The 21,513-nt window shown below is 31.0% G+C and overlaps 1 protein-coding gene across 10 annotated transcripts in view; it reads right to left on the bottom strand.

The window, feature by feature from the left end:
* Positions 1 to 21,513, bottom strand: part of LOC105837418 (iduronate 2-sulfatase) — a 99,159-nt gene that overhangs the window by 37,536 nt on the left and 40,110 nt on the right. For 9 of the 10 annotated variants that reach the window (XM_036292561.1, XM_036292585.1, XM_036292570.1 and 6 more), the window contains 3 exons: positions 18,605 to 18,754; positions 8,293 to 8,430; positions 6,731 to 6,995 (listed from right to left, as the gene is read on the bottom strand). In XM_036292561.1, the coding sequence (XP_036148454.1) occupies positions 6,731 to 6,995; positions 8,293 to 8,430; positions 18,605 to 18,754 (553 nt within the window). The remainder of the gene's footprint in view (positions 1 to 6,730; positions 6,996 to 8,292; positions 8,431 to 18,604; positions 18,755 to 21,513) is intronic. The other variant, XM_036292565.1, reaches the window with a different exon arrangement.

Below are 21,513 nucleotides of genomic sequence, written 5' to 3'. Positions count from 1 at the left end.
AGCACTTCGCGATGATCCATGAACACTTAATGCTCATGAATACATATTTGTTATAGATCAGTTCAATCATAGATGTCAGAAACATGAAGTATAGTTAAATAATATTTATGAATAAATATAAATTTACAGTTTTTTTACTGCTTTTTACGTATGCAAAATAACATGTAGAATAACTTATAAAAATGTTTTTGTTCTGTTCTTTTGATAAAGCTAAATTATATCCCAGACAGCATACAATATTTATAAAATATTTACAAAATATTTATAATATTTATTTGAATATTTTATAAATATTTATTCAAATATTTTATAAATATAAATATTCATTAAATCATCGGTAAAGTATTTTCTTTTATATAATAATGAATAAATTTATTCACATTTAAATGTTGCTAATTTTATTCATGATTATCTTTTATTTTGTAACTATATATTAGTTAAAGTAATATAATTAAAGGCCGTAGCCGGATAAGAAGGGGGCAATCTGCCCCCGCACGGATCGTGCTCATTTTTTTTGCTTTGATTGCTATCAGTGTCACTTACAATTTAGCCAAATATTAGTCCTTTTTATTGAACCGTTTTTGTGTAAATAACAAAAATAAAACTTCCAAAAATAATTCGTATCTTTTGATCGACTTAACCGATTTTGATGAAATTTTAATATGTTACAGATATCATTGAAATACATTTATAAAAAATTCGGGAAGGGTTTCTGATGACAAAAACATTGATAAAAAAAATAAATAAATATTCCTGATTTTTTTTAGTCCCGATAACCTTCTGGTACAATTACGAATTTTTTTTTGTAGAATCTTGGAACAGTTTCCTACAACACATATTTTTTTCAAAGCAATATAGTGGGTAGCAGATACCCATAAAAAATAAAGTATTCTTCTTAAGTTTTTAAAAATATGATATGCTTTTGGTACAATCGTCATATTTTTTTTGTAGAATGTTGGGATAGTATTCTACAACACCAATTTTTTTTTAATCAATAAAATCAGTGGAAGGTGCTTAAAAAAACAAAATATTTTTTTTTATTTTTAAAAAATATGATATGCTTTTGGTACAATCGTCATATTTTTTAAGTAGAATGTTGGAATAGTATTCTACAACACCAATTTTTTTTTAATCAATAAAATCAGTGGAAGGTACTTAAAAAACAAAAAATTTTTTTTTTAATATGATATGCTTTTGGTACAATCGTCATATTTTTTTTGTAGAATGTTGGGATAATATTCTACAACACCAATTTTTTTTTAATCAATAAAATCAGTGGAAGGTACTTAAAAAAACAAAATTTTTTTTTAAATTATGATATGCTTTTTGTACCATTTTTTCGTAAAAAAAAGAACATTTTTTTGTAGAATTTTTAGACAGTATTCTACAACAAAAAATTTTTACTAAAAAAATTATAAAATAAAATAATTATAAAAAAATAAACCATAATTGTATTAAATAAAATGTTTAATAATGAATCTCAAAATAATGAATTACACATACGTTCACATAATCACTCTCATACTATTATTTACAATATTTATATGAACTAATCTTCATCACTATCTTCATTGATAATAGGCGTGATGCCGTTTGTTTTAAATAGTTCACACAAGTGCTGGCCTGGTCTCGGAATTTTTGATAAATATCGTCCGTATGATAAATAATAAATAATGGCAGCAATGTGCGAACAGCAGGCAACTGTTCTTCGTCCATTGACGCATTCACAAAAGTATCTTTTTATCCCTGAATGACCAATACTATCAGGAGTGTATTCAATAAAGCATCGATACACTTTCTTAGATATGTGACGAGACTGTACTTGAAGCTTCAGTATATTGGACTGGTCTTTGAGGAACTGCAAATTTAAACTACCATCTTCATTTAGAATTTCTCCCAAGTAGGAAATCGCCTGCGAATACTGATAAGTTCCGGTAAATAATATTTTCAAATCAGTTTCTGTTAGTTCCGGGAAGTTAAGCAAGTCACTGGAGGAAATATTTTGGAAAGGCAATTGTTTCCGAAACCAACCATTCTCTTCAACCACAATTGCCAAAGTGTTCTCGAAGTTTTTTTGTGCAATCATACGTTCAACAACCTCGGATGATATTTGGTCATCAGAATTTAATCGCTTTCCAAATTGATTCAAAAGAAACGATGCTATTCGATAAAGTACACCTACCTTATGAAGCATTTTATTATCGAACTTCTGATCAAGAAGGCGATTTTTCTGTTTAATCATTCCGTGAACTGCTTCTACTGCCCAACGAATTTTCGTTACAAAACGCGAGTTATTGGATTCGCATGTAGTCAATTGATGGCGTGCACCTTTTAATGCTGGCATTAATACACGAAATCCTTTGGATTCTAAATGGCACTTTACATCGCGAAAACCCCGATCTACAACGAAAATATCACCTGGAAGCATTAAATTGCACAAACCGTTTGGGTCTTCTATTACACGTCGCATAATTTCAGCATCATTGACATTAGCAAGATACGGCCCCAATATATCAACTACGAATCCATTAGTTGTGCAGATTGTAAACGGTTTGCACAATGGCATCTTTTTCTGACCTGAATAAGATTTTCTTTGATATTCATTGTTGGAACTCTTCTGATGATAAGCATATGTTCCATCGCAGATAAGTATCAACTTATCACAAATACCATAGAGTTTTTTTACAATTTTAGTGGTATTATTTTCAATTAGATTATTTCGAGACGCTGCCATTAATCCAAACTTAGATGGTAAAATATTTGTTTCAAAAGCATTAATAACGGAGGATGAATACTCGGAAACTAGCTGCTCTTTTTCAAGTTGTAATATAGAAGCAATCATTTTATTCGAATTTCCGGATCGAAGTTTTAATAAAAATACAATTACTGCTTGAGTTACAGTACGACCTGCAGTATCTCGCATTGATGTCATCATTCTACTCAATTCGAGAATATTATTCCAAGTTAGACCTGTGAATATACGAATCTGCTCTTCAGATAAATTATAATTACCAATTTTGTCAAATAATGTTAAATTACATTCATTTGACAAACAATCAAAGATTTTTTTTACCTCTTCTGCTTTCATTAAAGATGAATTAGAAAAGACTTTTAAGAGATTCAGATCATCATCATATAAACGATTTTTAATCAAGTGATGTTCACAGCATCGATTTCCTTCCGGAATATAAACTTTTCGTTTGATATATGATTGCATTCGAGCTTCTTTTGGGACTGTTTTCAATTTATTTTTTTCAGTACATAAACAGCAATATTTATGAGTAGATACTGTTCTAGGAATTGCAACCTCTATGTATTCAATTGTACATTGCTCAGAATCAGTTGGCAATTTAAAATAAAATGTTGGGTCCATCTGACTAGACTGAAATGCAGATGCAATAGTGACAGAACTCTGCGGTAAGGTATGAGATAATTCTTTTAGCTCATCTCGATTATTGAAATCATCTGTTCTGCGTCGTTTATATGCAACCACTCGACAATTGCCACAAATAATATTGTTAATACTAAGAGATCGCGATGAACCTCTTGAATAGAAAGCTGCATCATCTAATGATGCTATTATTTTCCTAGTCCCTAGTATTTTATGCACAAATCGACCACATATCGCGCACTTCGGATAGCATCTTTCGACATGTGACATATTGTATATATAAGTAATTCTAGAAAAATATTAATATACAGATAAAGAAGTGTATTAATAAGTATAATATGTTGAAAAGGAACAAGCTGGCCAGCGACCCGGGTAGGGAGGTCAGGTGAGCAGAAAGGTAAGAAAAATGTTCAGGTGAGCCGAGAAAAGAGAACGCTCGAGAAAGCTAGAGAGAAAGCTAGACCTTGAAGACAGCTATGATGCGTCCCATGATGCGACCGACCTAGTCGACTACCAAATTCAAAAAGCCACGATTAGCTAACTCGGACTCCGAAACTCGAAAGCTCGTGCAACCCCCTCCCACGCGCATGTGGATAGAGGTGGGAACGCTCGACTGACCTATTGGATATGCGGCTCAGGTGGGGATAGGTACGCACGGGGAGAAAAGGTAAGCGCGGCTACGAAGATCCGCACAAAGCGGAAAGCGCGATAACCGCTATATGTATACAAAGCGAGTCTGGCAATAAATGTAGGTATAGCGAACAACAGATATGGATAGAGGTATAGTAGAATACAGATATAAAGAGCGTGCTAAAGGGAAATATGGACAAACAGAGGGCGCAATAAGACAATGTAGATCGGATGGGACAGATGAGGACAGATGGAAACACCATAGAAAGAGCTTTGCGGAAACGGCACGGACAGAGGAATTGTAAACAGTTGAAGTCAAGATCTTCAACAGTATGCATTGAAATATAATATTATTCGATAAAATACAACTTGTAACTAGCTCGTTAAAATGAAAAAAACCGGCCAAAACTCACAAACTATTTTAAATACCAGTTGTTGTTAAAAATTAGTTGTTGTAGAATACTATCCCAACATTCTACAAAAAAATATGACGATTGTACTAAAAGCATATCATATTTAAAAAATATATTTTAAAAAAAAATTTTGTTTTTTTAAGTACCTTCCACTGATTTTATTGATTAAAAAAAAATTGGTGTTGTAGAATATTATCCCAACATTCTACAAAAAAAATATGACGATTGTACCAAAAGCATATCATATTAAAAAAAAAATTTTTTTGTTTTTTTAAGTACCTTCCACTGATTTTATTGATTAAAAAAAAATTGGTGTTGTAGAATACTATTCCAACATTCTACTTAAAAAATATGACGATTGTACCAAAAGCATATCATATTTTTTAAAAATAAAAAAAAATATTTTGTTTTTTTAAGCACCTTCCACTGATTTTATTGATTAAAAAAAAATTGGTGTTGTAGAATACTATCCCAACATTCTACAAAAAAAATATGACGATTGTACCAAAAGCATATCATATTTTTAAAAACTTAAGAAGAATACTTTATTTTTTATGGGTATCTGCTACCCACTATATTGCTTTGAAAAAAATATGTGTTGTAGGAAACTGTTCCAAGATTCTACAAAAAAAAATTCGTAATTGTACCAGAAGGTTATCGGGACTAAAAAAAATCAGGAATATTTATTTATTTTTTTTATCAATGTTTTTGTCATCAGAAACCCTTCCCGAATTTTTTATAAATGTATTTCAATGATATCTGTAACATATTAAAATTTCATCAAAATCGGTTAAGTCGATCAAAAGATACGAATTATTTTTGGAAGTTTTATTTTTGTTATTTACACAAAAACGGTTCAATAAAAAGGACTAATATTTGGCTAAATTGTAAGTAACACTGATAGCAATCAAAGCAAAAAAAATGAGCACGATCCGTGCGGGGGCAGATTGCCCCCTTCTTATCCGGCTACGGCCTTTATATATATATATATATATATATATATATATAGTCTACCTGGGACAATATATATTTGCAAGCATATAATTATAAAAGTTAATATCTATATATTAATTATATTTAAATTTCGAAAATATAGACGTCTTTTTATTGAAAAGTTGTTGTAAACGTGTGACAAGATCATATTGTCAACAATTTGTAAACAATAAGCTACAATTAAAAAACTTCATAGTTTGAAGGCATATATGCAATAACAAATGAAAATTATTATATATGTGTTGTTGCTGTCATGTTTGCATCATGATGGTCAAGATATAATCATTCATTCGATTGAATCATTCATTGTCGTTATGTTGCTGTCATGTTGTATACAACATAACGTACGAGTATTGCGAACCGTTTGCTCGGTAAATTTCATCAACTGTTTGCATGTATAAGCAGACATATTGCTGTATTCGTAATGTGTTCTACTTCAATGTCAGCAAATATACAGCAAATATCTAGCAACACGTTTTGTGCATTAGTTTCTTCAAAATGTTTAATCACGTTTGGCTATCTTGAGAGGTGTCCGTTTGTTACTGTGCGCATCTGGGACTTACTCTTCCTGAAGAACATGGCGTCGAGCTAGTATGACATGGGCATTGTAAAACTGCCACAGCGTCTACAAAAATGCATCGACCGAAATGGCGATTATGTAGAAAAATAAAACATTCTTCAACCTTTAAAATAATGTAACTATTATAGAAAATAAATGGTTGTTTGTATAAATATAGGAGACAAATCTAAAAATATAGGAGACCTTACTTTTGGGATTGTTCCCGTTTAAAATACCGCTGAAGAAAGTCACAGAAAACTGTCCGCCTGGGACTTAATGGATTAAGGCTTCTGACTTCTCAAAGCAGTCATCAAAGGCGAGAAATGACACGTTGATAGCCCAATTTTTATGCTCGTGCCACTTGCCAATAAAAATAAATTTTAATAAAATGGCATAAGATTTATACTTTAATAGAGGTCGATTTTTGTTTATCGTAAAGAGAAGAAAATCTTTTTATGCGTATAGTTATAATTATAGTTATTATTATAATTAGCATTCACAAGCAGAAGTTGTATTACCAAAATACAATGAATAATTACGGAATAACGCGGACACAAAAATTGAATTGTCAAAGTATCATTTCTTACTTATGATGACGTCACAAATTCAGTATGATTGCGGTGAGGGGCCAGGACTACTAACATATAACTTTTGATAGAATGTTTTATTCGTATAATTTTTACCATAATTAAAATTAACGTTAATAAATCATTAATTTAATTTAATTTAAAAAAAATGACCTACCCAAATGTGCTCTTTATGTATTCCGTACTTGTATTCGAAACGTCAATTTTTCCAACGTTTAATACATATTTCGAGTTGATTTTATTTTCCATTTTATTATTGTTTGTAATCGGTGCGTATCTCATGTAATCTGTAGATATAGCGCTGTAATTATCATGGTAATTATCAAATGTGATCATTGGAATTGACATTATCAAAGGTACATGCACAGCAACATCGAAGTTGCTGTATTTAGACCAGACAACGTGTTCTCCAAGTGCCCAACCTGTATATTTAATATCGAACTATGTAACTTAAGTTCACAGTTGTGATGTGATTACATATATATTTTATATGGAAAAAAGGACTTACTGAAGTATCTAAAAATTTAAATAATAAATATTAATAAAGATTTTTGAAAAAAATGGTGACAATTTAAGATTAAAATTTGTTTGTGAGACAAACAATTAAAATCGATTCTTTTATATTGTTAGGTCTGTTGAACTCAAATATAAAGTTTAAAATTGTTCAAATCTGGGGAAATTTTATGAAAACACAATTTTTTACACAAAAATCTTGTTTTGTAAATATTTCTTAATTATAATGTTTAATTTTTTTTGTTGACACACTTTTTAACCATAATGACGAAATTGATTAATCCGACCTAGTTAAGAATAATGAAAAAACCATAATTCTACACCATCGATCTCTTTCATTTCTATTTTTATTTACAAAGTATAACTCTGTCGTGCCCATCTATCGGTGGTATAGACTACTCACAGATAAATTTTAAGTTATATCAGCAACAGAGATATCATATCCTGTGACTTTGCGAATAGAAAATCATATCTCTATTATATAAGCAATATAATAATGCATAATTGCATAATAATGCAAGCAAAATAGGAAATGCATATGTAAATCTACAACATGGAAATATAAAAATGTGGAATTTTGAAAAAAAAGAACGGTTGCAACATCCTTTTATTTGTCTTTCTCTCTCTCTCTCTCTCTCTCTCTCTCTCTCTCTTTAGCTGTTTCTCTCTCATTTTCTTAAAAATATTAATAAAATATTAATAAACGTTTATTTTATTTACATTCTATTAGTTAAAAAATATTTATTATAAAATAAGGTTTTCGTGAAAAAATTGCATTTTCACAAATTCCCCGGATTTTGAATAATTTTAAGCTTTATTTTCGAGTTCAGTAAACCCCACGATATAAAGATAGGCCGATTTTCATCACAGACAAATTTTGTTTTTTAAAACAATTAAAATAATTAAAAAGAGTTATTTTTTATGAGTTACAAGTTATTTTTTATGAGGTAATTAGTACAAAATAGATTTTCAATGTAAAAATATAGTCACTTAATAATTAATACAAAAATAATTGTTAAGAAAAATATTAAAATAATAAGACTTCAAAAAAATAAACTGTAAATTAGTAGATATTTTTTAGATTCGATTTTTATATAGCTTGTTAAAATATCATTTTTTCACTGAAAAATGTAACTGTATTACGTCGTTTACTTGTTCATTTTAGTGTAAATTATTCTTTCCATGTATTTCATTGATTAAACATACCATGATCAGATGTTAATATTACCACAGTATTTTCTCTAATCCTCGAGACGTGTAGCTGATGCATAAGTTTGCCGATCAAACTATCAATGTAAGATACGGCTGCATAGTATGATTGGATAATCCGCTTGGCAAACTTCTCTGAAAATAGTAATGAACAATGAGGGACAAAAAGTGTAATCGATATATATCGTTGGTAAAAAACTTTTTTTTGAAATTTTGACTTAATGTTTTATTAAATTTGATGAAATTTTAATAAATATGCAAGAAAATTTTTATCATATTACAAAGGAAATTATATTTTCTGTATTTAATAAACAATTAGATAATATGTTAATCATAATTCAATAAAAACATAATAAAATTTTAACACAATTATAAATATCAATTTAAAAAAGAAATTTTATTGAAATTGTAATAAATTTTCTATTATATTTATCAAAAATTGTAGATACCTGGATTGTAGGTACAATTTAAATGGCATTTTATTGAAACTATAATAATGAAAAAAAATAAAGTTTTGATGACTTAAATAAAATTATTGACAAAAATCTGTTAAAAGAAACAGAATTTAACAGAACATTAAAATGATCTAATACTTATAGACATTTAGGACGGAATTCATAGACCGATCTTAAGTTCAAGAATTGTCTCAAGTCTAGCTTCGAGCCGACTTGAGACTTACTTAATCAATGAAATAACAGCATTGACGTCTCAAGATTGTACTTAAGATGGGTCTTGAATAGGATTCGACTATGAATACCGGCCTTAGTCTGATTTTATGTCCCTCGATTTTGTAGCTAATTTCTTGCGTCACATGAAAACTTATGTCAAATTTCAACAGTGCAACATTGAGATCGGTGAAACGTTCAGTTCTAGAGCAAATGAGCTCCAAAGGTATCAAAATCAAACCGAAAAACTATATGCAAGGAAAGCCTATATGAAACCGAAATTTAACCATTTAAGGGTCGGTTGTTCCAACTTCTTGATAATTTACCTACCAGGTAAGCATGTGTCTATCTTCATTTCTTTTCTTAAATAAATAAAGACAAACGTATATTTATCTGATAGGTAAGTTTACCAAGAAGTTGGAACAACCGACCCTTAGTCAAGAAAACATTATGCAAATCAGAACATAAGAATTTATTCATTTTGAGTCGGAAAGCAATGTAATACCTAACAAATAATTCAGAATTTAGAATAGCTGGCAATGTCTGTAGCTCGTATACCAGATGATATGATCATAATGTGAGAGTAGCAATCAATAGTGCGTGTCTCATTGTCAGTCTCATAGGTGCAAAAGTAAACGACAATAGCAACTCTTCCAGATTTAATCTTCCCTTATGAAAAAAAACTATTGAGATCCAATAGTAACTATTGGGTTTTTAATAGTAATTATTAGATTTGAATAGTATGTTAATAGTAACTTTTGACAGTTTACTACTGACGAAGAGTACACTTTTAGCGGTGTTGCTATATACGACGAATAGTATATACTATTAATCCAAGAGTTTCATAAACTGTAACTATTGAGGCGAGTTACCATTGACAAATAGTATACTATTGATCCATTAGTTTTATAAAATATGACTACTGGTAGTGTTACATATATATATTGACAAATAATAATATACTGTTGGTCCAATAGTTTCAAAAATTCTGACTACTGGTGAGTGTTATTATTGACGAATGGTACATTATTGGACCATCAGTTTCATACAACTGTGACTACTACTGCCCACACACGGGGAGCTCCCGAGGAGCTCACAAAATTTTTCATAAGCTTCATTTAAGCTTCCAAAAAATTCGCACGGAGCTCCCAGGAGCTGCTATGTCCGCTTCTGAGAGCTCTTTGAGAACTTCATTTGAGCTCGCAGGGAGTTTATAAATCATGTTTTAAGAGCTTCCTGCGAGCTTCAAAATAATTCCTGGGAAGCTTTTATACAAGCTTCCTGAGAGCTTCATCTAAGCTCGCAAGGAGTTCAGAAATTATGTTTTAAGAGCTCCCTGCGAGCTTCAAAATAATTCTCGGGAAATTTCTATATAAGCTTCCCGGGAGCTCTTATGTCCGCTTTTGGGAGCTCCCTGAGAGCTTAGATAAAGCTATCAGGAAGCTTATATAGAAGCTTCACGGGAATTATTTTGAAGCTTGCAGGGAGTTCTTAAAACATTATTTCTGAACTCCCTGCGAGCTTAAATAAAGCTCTCAAGGAGCTCTCAAAAGCGGACATAGGAGCTGCCGGAAAAAATTTTATTTTTATATTTTCTCAATTTTTGGAAGCTCTCTCTGAGTTGCGAAGGCCCACGAACTCTCTTCGTGTAACAAAAACAATATATACTACACTTTGCTGCTAGTGAAGTACTAACTGCTAGGTAAGTCGTGAGTGATGGTTTTTTTTATAAGCCTTTTGGAGTAAATTTTCTCACGAAAAGGAGCGCCGTGCCTTCGCCTAGTGGCGATCTTGCGAACTATTCGCGGCTATATGACTATACATACATTACATTAATTTACCCGATATGTTCAATCTCTGGGAGTTTGTTTTGTCGAATTTTGTAAACTTCTTGAAAACTCAGCAAAACGAATTCCCTGGGAGCTTGTTTTGTAAACTTCTTGGGAGCTCAGTAAAATAAACTCTCTGGGAGCTTGTTTTGTCGAATTTTGTAAGCTCCCGGGAGCTCAGCAAAATGAACTCCCTGAGAGCTTGTTTTGTCGAATTTTGTAAGGTTCTCGGAAATTCAGCAAAACAAACTCCCTGGGAGCTTGTTTTGTCGAATTTTGTAAGCTCCTCGGGAGCTCAGCAAAATGAACTCCCTGGGAGCTTAATCGGAGCTTTGTGCTGTATGGGTGATGTTACTATTGAGGAATAGTATGCTGTACAAACTATGCAGCATACTATTGGTGATGTTACTAATTAGAATACTAATGAAGTATTAATTTCAATAGAACTATTGAACAATAGAGATTCGATAATATAATTATTAGAAAACGACAAATTATATATTGTATATATTATATAATATACGACGATAGTTATTATATTATTTTATTAATACTGAGTAATTAATCTAATTCAGAAAAAGTACTAATACAGTATTAAACATGATATTATCAAAAAGAATATTACACAGTTCCCTGGCGGAAAAATTTTCTACAAAACTATAAAAAACAATATTCTATAATAAATTATTCTATTTCTTACATTTCTTATAATGTCCACTTTGTAAGATAATATATCATATATTCGATTTTTGATTATTCACACGATTGGTGATTAGCATTAATTAGAAAAGATGTATTAATATATTGATGAAATTTATTTGATAAAATAACTTTATTTGCCAGATTGTTGACAAATGGTTATTTAGTTTAAAATTATTCAGTAATTATTTATTTTTACAAATGCGTACGTTTACTGTACTTAAATTATTTATAATTATTCATTTGTGAAAAACATTGATGTAAAAATGTATAATTGCTAAATAATTAATTTTGAACTAAATGGCAAAATCATTCTTCGACATCTACAGTCTGGCAAAAGTTATGATTAGGGCTATTACTCTTCAAGTCAATAATCTTTCAATAGTAACTATTCACATCTGAATAGTAACTATTCGTCAATAACCTTGCGAATAGTTATTATTGGAGAGTTTTATTTAAGCCACTAATTCTCTAGTAGTAACTATTTATATTGTAATTGTCAATACCCAGATAGCACACGGACGTCCAGGACGGACTTCGTGGATATCCTGAGGACGTCCTGATTTTATCCCGGGACGTCCTCAGGACATCCTGAGGAATAGCAAACGAGCGCCACTTTTTAGTCCTCAGGACATCCTGAGGACAGTCTATCGGACATCCTGAGGACAGTCCATCGGACGTCCTGAGGATACCATAGGATTTCCTCAGGACATCCTCAGGAATAGCAAACAATGACCACTTTTTATCAGATTTTTTAGATTTTTTTTTTTAGGATTTTTGATAAATGTTTCGATTTTTTATAAGAAACTTATAAGAAATTTTTTGAAACGTTTCTCAGAAAAATTTAAAAAATAAAAAATTCCGATTAATTTAGAAAATTTTTTAAATATTTCTCAGTATTTTTAACAGTTTTTGAGAATTGAAAGAAAACTTTAACAAAAAATTAAAAGTTCTAATTATTTCTACGATAATTTTGTAAGAGGAAGAAGACTATACATGTTTTAGCGACAGTTGTACCTGTTAAAACATGTTTAATCTCTGTACCCGAGAAAACGGTCACCCATCCAAGTATCAACCATCGCTGACGATGCTTGACTTCGAAGACCATACGCATCCTAACGCTTCGTGATGATCCATGAGTACTTCTTGTTTATGCATACATATTTGTTATAGATCATTACAATAGATGTTGTCAGAAGGATGAAACATATATAGTTAACTTATATTTTTATAAATAAATATAAAGTTTTACAGTTTTTTAAAGTCATTTTTACATATGCGCGCGAAATAGCATGTGGAATAACTTATTAAAAAACTGTTTTTGCGCCGTTTGTATAAAATAAAATTAAAAAATTATTTAATGTCATCTTTTATAATTTTTTAGTATTGTTAATATGCCATATTGTTTCAATAAGTGTAGACATTCAATCTGACTTTAAAGTCAACATTTTTACACATTTGATTTTGCAATACATTCTAGAAATACGTACGATATTCAAAGATTTCTCACTTGCTATATTAATTTACGTTTTTTTCAAAAATTACTATACGTCCAGGATGTCCTGAATACTATTTTAGGATGTCCTGAGGACTTTCGTAGGATGTCCTGAGGACTCTCTTAAGACGTCCTAAGGACTGTCTTGGGATGTCCTGAGGATTGTTTTAGAATGTCCTGAGGACTGTCTTAGGATGTCCTGAGGACTTTCAGGATATCATTCTTAGAACATTTTGTGCTATCTAAAATGTCTGGTATTTATACAGTCATTATATTTAAGTTTATCTTCAGACATTTTGTAGCTAATGAAACTCTTTATACAATATTTTAAGAATAACGTTTTCAGCTAGAATATATATATCCTCAGGACATCCCAAGGATGTCCTCAAGACATGAGTAAAATTTCAATTTATATTAATATTATTACAGAATTTAACATTCTAAATTTACTTTAGAAGTCAAATTTATACATAAAATATTTACAATAATACAACTATTATATCCTGACAAGATCCCAGGACATCCCGGGACATATTCAGGATGATCCTGAGGACGTCCTGTGCTATCTGGGTAGTTTCATGAATATTATTGTTACTATTGAATCTCAATAGTATTTTTTTATAGGAAACTATTTGTTAATAGTTTTGTGAATAGTTACTATTAAAAAATACTATTTAGTCCCAAATAGTTTCCTCAGTAGTCCGCCAAAGAACTACTGGAAATTTGCCAATAGTTTTTCTGAACAGTTACTATCTGGATCTCAATAGTTTTTTTTTTCATAAGGGTTGTCAACAAGAATAAATTGATAATGATGCTACCCATCGTAATATATAACAAAGTCCACAACAAGATAGATCCATTTTCATAAGAATGGATTCCACAACTTCAAAATCTTCCTCTTTATAATTCAAGTCAGCCATTTCTCTGCGCGATGGACGCGAATCATATTACATCATTTAAAACTTTCCATCATTCAGCTAAGTACTCTGTGTAGTACATGCAATGGCATATCAATTGATACCTTTGGAACCTATTTACTCCAGAACCAGACATTGCAATTTAAGTATTGGACCGTTAGAATCGGCTAAAAAATGTTAAAAATTGTAATAATTTTTCTGCATGCGGAAAATGATGGATGATGGAGCAATTCTGACATTAGATTCATGTTCAGCACACTAAAATACATAAAGATAACCTATATACCCAGCTAGCAAAATGACGCAAACTTTGCGCGAAGTTTGCCGCAAACTCGAGCAAACCTTTGCAACAAAATTACGACAAGGTGTGTCCGCATTAAGCTTAGCTTTTGCTGGCAAGGCTTGTTGTAAATAGTATGACGCATATTTTATGCAAATAACAGGGTAAAATTTACTAGTAAAGCATAACAACAAATTTGCAGCAAGAACAAGGCAAACCTTGCTGTACACAATATGATAGCAAATTTGTGGCAAGAATAGAGCAAACCTTGCTGAACATAGCATGATAGCAAATTTGTGGCAAAAACAAGGCAAACCTTGTTATGCACAATATGATAGCAAATTTGTGGCAAGAACAGGACAAATTATATTTTCGAAATTTAGATCAACAAAAATGATTATTAGACTGAAATATTAGACTGATTAGTCCAATATTAAATGTGAATGGTGCAATCGTACTTGGTTATCTGTTCTCGACGAGCCCCTTTTATTAATCCAGTAGGTAAATCTTTTTCACGAGAAATGCGCCATCTCGAGATAGATAGTAAAGTCAAAAATAAAGTTTAAAACCCGATAATGCAACCCTATTATTTACATAAAATGTGCGTCATACTATTTGCGACAAGCCTTGCCAACAAAAACTAAGCTGTTTACGGACACACCTTGTCGCAATTTTGTTGCGAAAGTATGCTCGGCAAGTTTTATTTTGTTCTTGCTAGTAATTTGCCGTTATTCTGTGCTTAACAAGATTTCCTGTTTCTGCCATAAATTTATTGTCATGTCGTGTAGCAAGGTTTGCTCTGTTATTTGCTTAAATTTTGCATTTTATTGTGTCGGAACAAATCTTGTAATTTCTATACGTAATATTTATGTACAAGTCTTTCTCTGTTATTTGCAGCATCGTGTGATGAAAACTTTTGCCGTAAATTTGCTCAAAACTTTTAGAAAACAAAGCAACAGACAATTACTTGTCATAAAATTGTTGTCAAAATTGAAACAATCCTTGCTGTAAAGCTTTCACGATATGTGATTTTAACAGGCCTGGCTAGCTGGGTAGTTATTTATATTCTGTGCAGACAACTTTTTTGTGTATCTGTGTACTTAAAAAAAATCAAATATTAGAAGAGAGAGACAAAAAGAAAAAGAGAGAAAGAAAGAGGAAACATACACAATATTATTACTTAATATTTCTCCTTTCTTTTTTCTTTCGTGTCAGTAACATCTGTGACATTTTTGTCACTGAATGACCGTTTCCACGTATCCGTGTAGTTTGCATCCAAATCCGAGACTTAATCCTAAAAAAGTGACTTGTTTGATACTGGATGAATTACGAGTGAGTACATGACATGTGCATAGTAATAAACGCACACAGTAACAAACGGACACAGCCCAGATAACCAAGCGAGATTAAGCATATCGGGCAAATTAATGCACTGCGTGTATGTTGTGAACTTGCCCACAATGTACTGTCATTGTAATTTAACGTGGAACGAAGTTAACATCAGGAGAGCAAATAACCTTCATGAGTTTATAAAATTATAAGTGCATGCATTGAGGAATAATAAACTTGTTACATTGACAGCAATTGTGCATGCATGTTGACAACTTGCCGTCAGTTTGTTGAATTCTAATGTAGAATTTTATATGATGTCAGAACAACAAACAGTTTGAGGAAACACCTTGGTTTTAGTTTAATAAAATTAATAGGGAATAAGTGATAGCAAAATAACAACACGTTGCCTTTATTTGGCTATCTGGGAGTGTGAAACGGAGTGCGAAATGGACACAGTAACAAATACGCACGGACCAAATGCGCACAGACCAAATGTGCACAGTGCGAAACGGACACAGTCGCAAACCCATGTGGTGCTGAGAATGCTTTGCGCACACACACACACACACACACACACACACACACACACACACACACACACACACACACACACACACACACACACACACACACACACACACGCACGCACGCACACACACACGAGGGGGGGGGTACAAGAGAGAGCTTCGTCCCCCCTTCCGCACCCACCCCGTCGGTAGAGGTGCCCGAAAAGTCGCAACCCATGTGGTAAGTTTGTTGGTTACTGTGTCCGTTTGGTCCGTGTGCATTTGGTCCGTGTGCATCTGTTTCGTGCGCATATGGTTTGTGCGCATTTGATCTGTGTCCGTTTCGCACTGTGTCCGTTTATTACTGTGTCCGTTTGTTACTGTGTCCGTTTCACTCAGCCTGCTGTGTCCGTTTATTACTGTGCGCATCTGGGACGCTCTCTGAACTACACAAGTACTGACCGTCGTAATCCATCCGTGAAAAAGTAAAAATATCATTGACGATGAATACAATGTCATTGAACAGATACTGAACTAAGCCGATCACTTTTTCTAATTTAATAACTATCTTTTCTAGCTCTGTCAATTTTTTTTCTAAATCCTTTACTCTTTTATCCTACTCTTCTTTTCATTTCTTAATTCTTTCTAATTATTTTCTAAATTCAATTATCATCTTAATCCATTCTTAACCGCCTCTATAATCTCTTTATAGCCTGTCTTTCCTCTTTTTCTTCCATTTTCTGAAGCTATCTTGCCCTGTTTCCCTCTTTCTATCGTCAACTTCCTCTGTTATTCTACCAAATAATGAGAGTTTTATTTTCACCAGTGATAATTCTCGGAAAATATATTAATTAATTTTTCTAGTAAACTATTTTGGTAAGTATTCATTTATTAATTAAATTTATTTATATCAGCATTACGTTTCGACCTTCGATTTAAGTTTTCAAATGTGTCAATAACATGGAATAAATAAAAAATCTTACAAGAAACATCGCGCGTATATCCATGAGTTCGTGCCAGTGATTTCATGGCTGAAACAGTATTATTGATGTCAAAAAATAAATTAATTGCAGACCGTATTAGAAGGCCAAGATACAATTTATCTGTTTTTCTTCTAAGACTGTGTTCTATAGTACACAGAAAAAAAATATAACCAATAACATATGTAATTACAGACTGCCAACTACGTAAAATATTCAAACAATAATATTTATTATTAATACAAATACAATGTTAATACTGCAATAGCCATATATTATGTATTGAGCATGATGTAATAAGAAAGAGTGAGTCCCAGATGCATACAGTAATAAACGAACACAGCAGGCTGAGTGAAACGGACACAGACCAAATGCGCAGACTAAATGCGCACGGACCAAATGCGCACAGTCGCAAACCCATGTGGTGCAGAGAATGCTTTGCGCGCGCGCGCGCGCGCGCGCGCACACACACACACACGGGGGGGGTAAGGGGGGCTCCCCCCCCTCCCGCACCCACCCCGTCGGTAGAGGTGCCCGAAAAGTCGCAACCCATGTGGTAAGTCTGTTGGTTACTGTGTCCGTTTGGTGTGTGCGCATTTGGTCCGTGTGCATTTGGTCTGTGCAGATTTGGTTTGTGTCCGTTTCACTCAGTCTGCTGTGTCCGTTTATTACTGTGCGCATCTGGGACGTTCCCATAAGAAAGGTGTACCATTGCGCATATAGCGATGGCGGAATCATCACTGGCTGCGTTCAGCAGAAAAAGCAGTTTTGCAACTGTTTTAAAATTCTTCAACACGACTGGTTTATACATTTAGATCTAACAGAAAATAAGAGCAAGAACCAATCGTGTTAAAGAATTTTACAACAGTTGCAAAGCTGCTTTTTCTGCTGAACGTAGCCAATGAAATTTGGGTTCAAATTTACCGCGCAATTCGAACACGACACAATCATATATATTTAGAATATTAATCGCATGTACTTAAAATGCAAATATTTGGAAGAATTGTAAAAATATTTAGAATAGTACAAGCACAGTACAAAAATGCCTTGGTAATAAGAAAAATAATAACCTATACTAAATTAGTAAATAATATAATCTTCTTCTTTCGAACATTTGGACCCAATTCTTATTGGTCGAAACATTGATTACTGCGCATACGTGATGTTGGTTCACCTTTCTTATTACATCATGGTATTGAGTATATCTGTAATTGGCAACCCGCAACTACATATCTTATTGGATATATTACTTTTTTTTCAGTGTACAGATTGATAGTTTAACACTCTTTTATTTCTTCTTGTCCCTCTTTCTCTCCCTTCTTCATACTACCCTTCTTTCCTGCGCTCCCTCCCTTCTTTTCTCACTCTCAACCTCAGCTTACTGCTTACTTTTAATGCATTCTTTTCAATTCTATAGTTTCCTTGTTATCTTTCTTCATTTTTACCTTTATTCACTTACTCTAATTTTCTAAATAATATCTTAATTATATCTTACAAATGATCCTTCCACCCCAACTAACCAAATCCGAAATGTAATTTAAATATTAAGTATTTTTAAATGTATATTTTAAATATAAAATGAATATTTCATTCGTACAGTACATACCTGGTATTTTTTCCCATGGAAATTTTAATTTTAATTTTGCTACGTCCTGTCTCCATCGGAGATCGGTCCAGGGATTATAGGCAACATCATTTACGTTGTCTGGCCATAGGTACGATTCAGGCAGTTTAAATTTTCGTATAGGATGATATTCTGCATTAATTTTAATAGTTTGTAACATTAATTTTACATTATTTATTAACGCTCTCTTTTTACAGAAAATATTCATAACAATTATTGAATTAATATTTATTGAGAATTTAACGTATTTATTAAGAATTTAAGTATTTATTGAGAACTTGCAACAAAAAATTTGACTTTTTAAATATTTTTAATCTTTTGATTTTGATAAAGCAAGTTTACTTAAAAATTTTTAATGTACGTATAACACTTAATTATTTTTAAATAATACAGTTATAAAAACATTTTTCAATTAAAAGTTACTTGTTTAAGAAGATCCATATAATGATTTGTGAATACCCAAGGAGCATACAATATTTTTTTAACGTTTTTTAAATATTTATTTTTTATTATTTTTACATTATTAGCGTTTATTGTATAAATAATATTTATTTAATATTTATTAAACATTTATTTTACATTAATTATTTATTTCAAATAATGAATTAGAAAAAATATTTATAAAATGTTTATTTGACGTTTATTTAATATTTATAAATTATTAATTTTTTATTAAAAATAATCATTTAAGAAAATTATTTAAGTAATATTTATTTAATATTTATGCAATTTTTATTTTACATTCAAAAAATCGTTTAAAATAATATTTTTAGAAGTATTGATTTAATAATAGTGATTTAATATTTATGTTACAATAATTAATTATTTAAAATAATGATTTAGAAGAAATATTTATATAATATTTAATTGATGTTTTTATAATATTAACTCAACATTTTAATAAATTGTTTAAAATAATATTTACATAACATTTATTTAATGTTTATGTAGTAATTATTTCACATTTAAAAAGTTTAAAATATTATTTTTTAAATATTTTTTATTAAATATTAAAAATTTTTTAAATAACTCCTGATTAGGAAGTGTTACTAATTATGGAGCATAAATCAAGTGTAAAGGAACAGTAAATCTATATAATGAGAGTGTTAAAAGCGTATAAATGAAACCTCTAAGAGACACAAATTGAAACATCGGAACATAAAGAAAGTGAAGATTAAGACAATATATATTATCGAAACAATATGGCATATTAACAATACTCAAAAATTATAAAAAATGACATCTATCCTTAATTTTTTTAACGAACACAGCAAAAAGAGATCTTTTCATAAGTAATTCTACATGTAGTTATTTCGCATATGTAAAATTAGTAAAAAAAACTAAAATTTTATGTTTAATCATAAAAACATGAGTTTTAACTATACATGTTTCATCCTTTTGACAACAGCTATTGAAATGATCTATAACAAATATGTATGAATAAACATGAAGTACTCATGGATCATCACAAAGTGTTGCGTTGCGCACAAAGTGTTAGGTTGCGTACGATCCTCCGAAATCAAGCGACGTCGACGGTGGCTAACTGCTATAGCGTTTTCTACTGGGAAAACTAGTGCAACACTGGTGCGCACGGAGTGCAATTTTATTGTTCCACTGTAAAAATCAGTTCACATATTTTCAGTGTTTAATGTTCTACTGACAAAATTGATGCAAAAAAATTGCACCAAGGGCAACTTTTGCTCCACTGTCTTTCGAGACGGTGGAAGATGCCAGTGCAAATTAAATAGATGTTATGTTCGTGCTTTAAGGTATTACATTAAAGTATATGTTATCACATTATTTTAGTAAACTTTATAACAATGAAATTGTTTAATTTTTAAACCTATCTAATGACGTGTTCCACTGAACCACACTAAACCTGCACTATTATTGCGCTAGTGGAGTTTTCATCGAAATCTACCGCAGCGTTGGTGCTGCACCAGTTTTCCCAGTAGAAAACGCTATTAGATGGGTGACCGTTTTTTCGGGCGTATAAATTAAACATATTCTAACAGGTACAACTGTGGATTGGCTGAAACATGTAGTCTTCTCCCCTAAGTTATCGTAGAAATTGGGTGCGTTCGGGGAGACGCTATTAGCGCTATCAGCATCAGTCCATCTTCATTACTCATTAAAAATAGAACAAGGATAAACTGATGCTGATAGCGTTAATAGCGTCTCCTCGAACACACCCATTAAGCGATGCTGGACTGGTAAGGTTACGTTGAATTTATCAAAATGATTGAATAATGCAAACAATTTTTTGCTCTTAAAACATTAAGCAAATGTTCAGTAAATATTTAAAAAAAATTGTTTAAACGTTAAATAAATGTTTATTAAATAATAACAAAATATTCTTTTTAATGTAAAATAAACATTTTTTTCATGAGAAAAAGAGGACTTATCCCATTATTTAAATGTTTTTTTAAATGTTTTTAAAAATGTTTCTCAAACATTAAAAAAAATATTTTTCAAACATTATTGTGCTCATTGGGTAAAGGTTTAAAATTATTTTTTTTTTAATTTTATTAATAATTTTATTTTTTTTTATAATAATATTTCATTACAGTTTATTACAGTTTATTACAATTATTACAATACTATTTTCAATAAAAAAAGAGTTCAATAATCTTGTTTTAAAACGCTTCTTGTTTTTCTTTTTCTTTTTTTTCTAATATTTATTTAGATAATAACTCAAGTTTGGACTTTCTAAGTTTAATTTGTAAATACTTTTTTAGAAATATTTCTCGTTACTTCTAAAAGCCTTATAAAATGATAAAATAATATTATGAACGTTTATCAAATCTAACTTTATTGAATATTATTAAATTTTTAATGAAATATTTAAAAAATGTAATAAAATAAATACATTACAAGATAAGAGATAAAAC

The sequence above is a fragment of the Monomorium pharaonis genome, chromosome 1, assembly GCF_013373865.1.
Source record: "Monomorium pharaonis isolate MP-MQ-018 chromosome 1, ASM1337386v2, whole genome shotgun sequence".
NCBI lineage: Eukaryota > Metazoa > Arthropoda > Insecta > Hymenoptera > Formicidae > Monomorium > Monomorium pharaonis.
The sequence above is the reverse complement of the archived record's forward strand: the minus strand, read 5'-3'. Positions and strand labels throughout refer to the sequence as shown.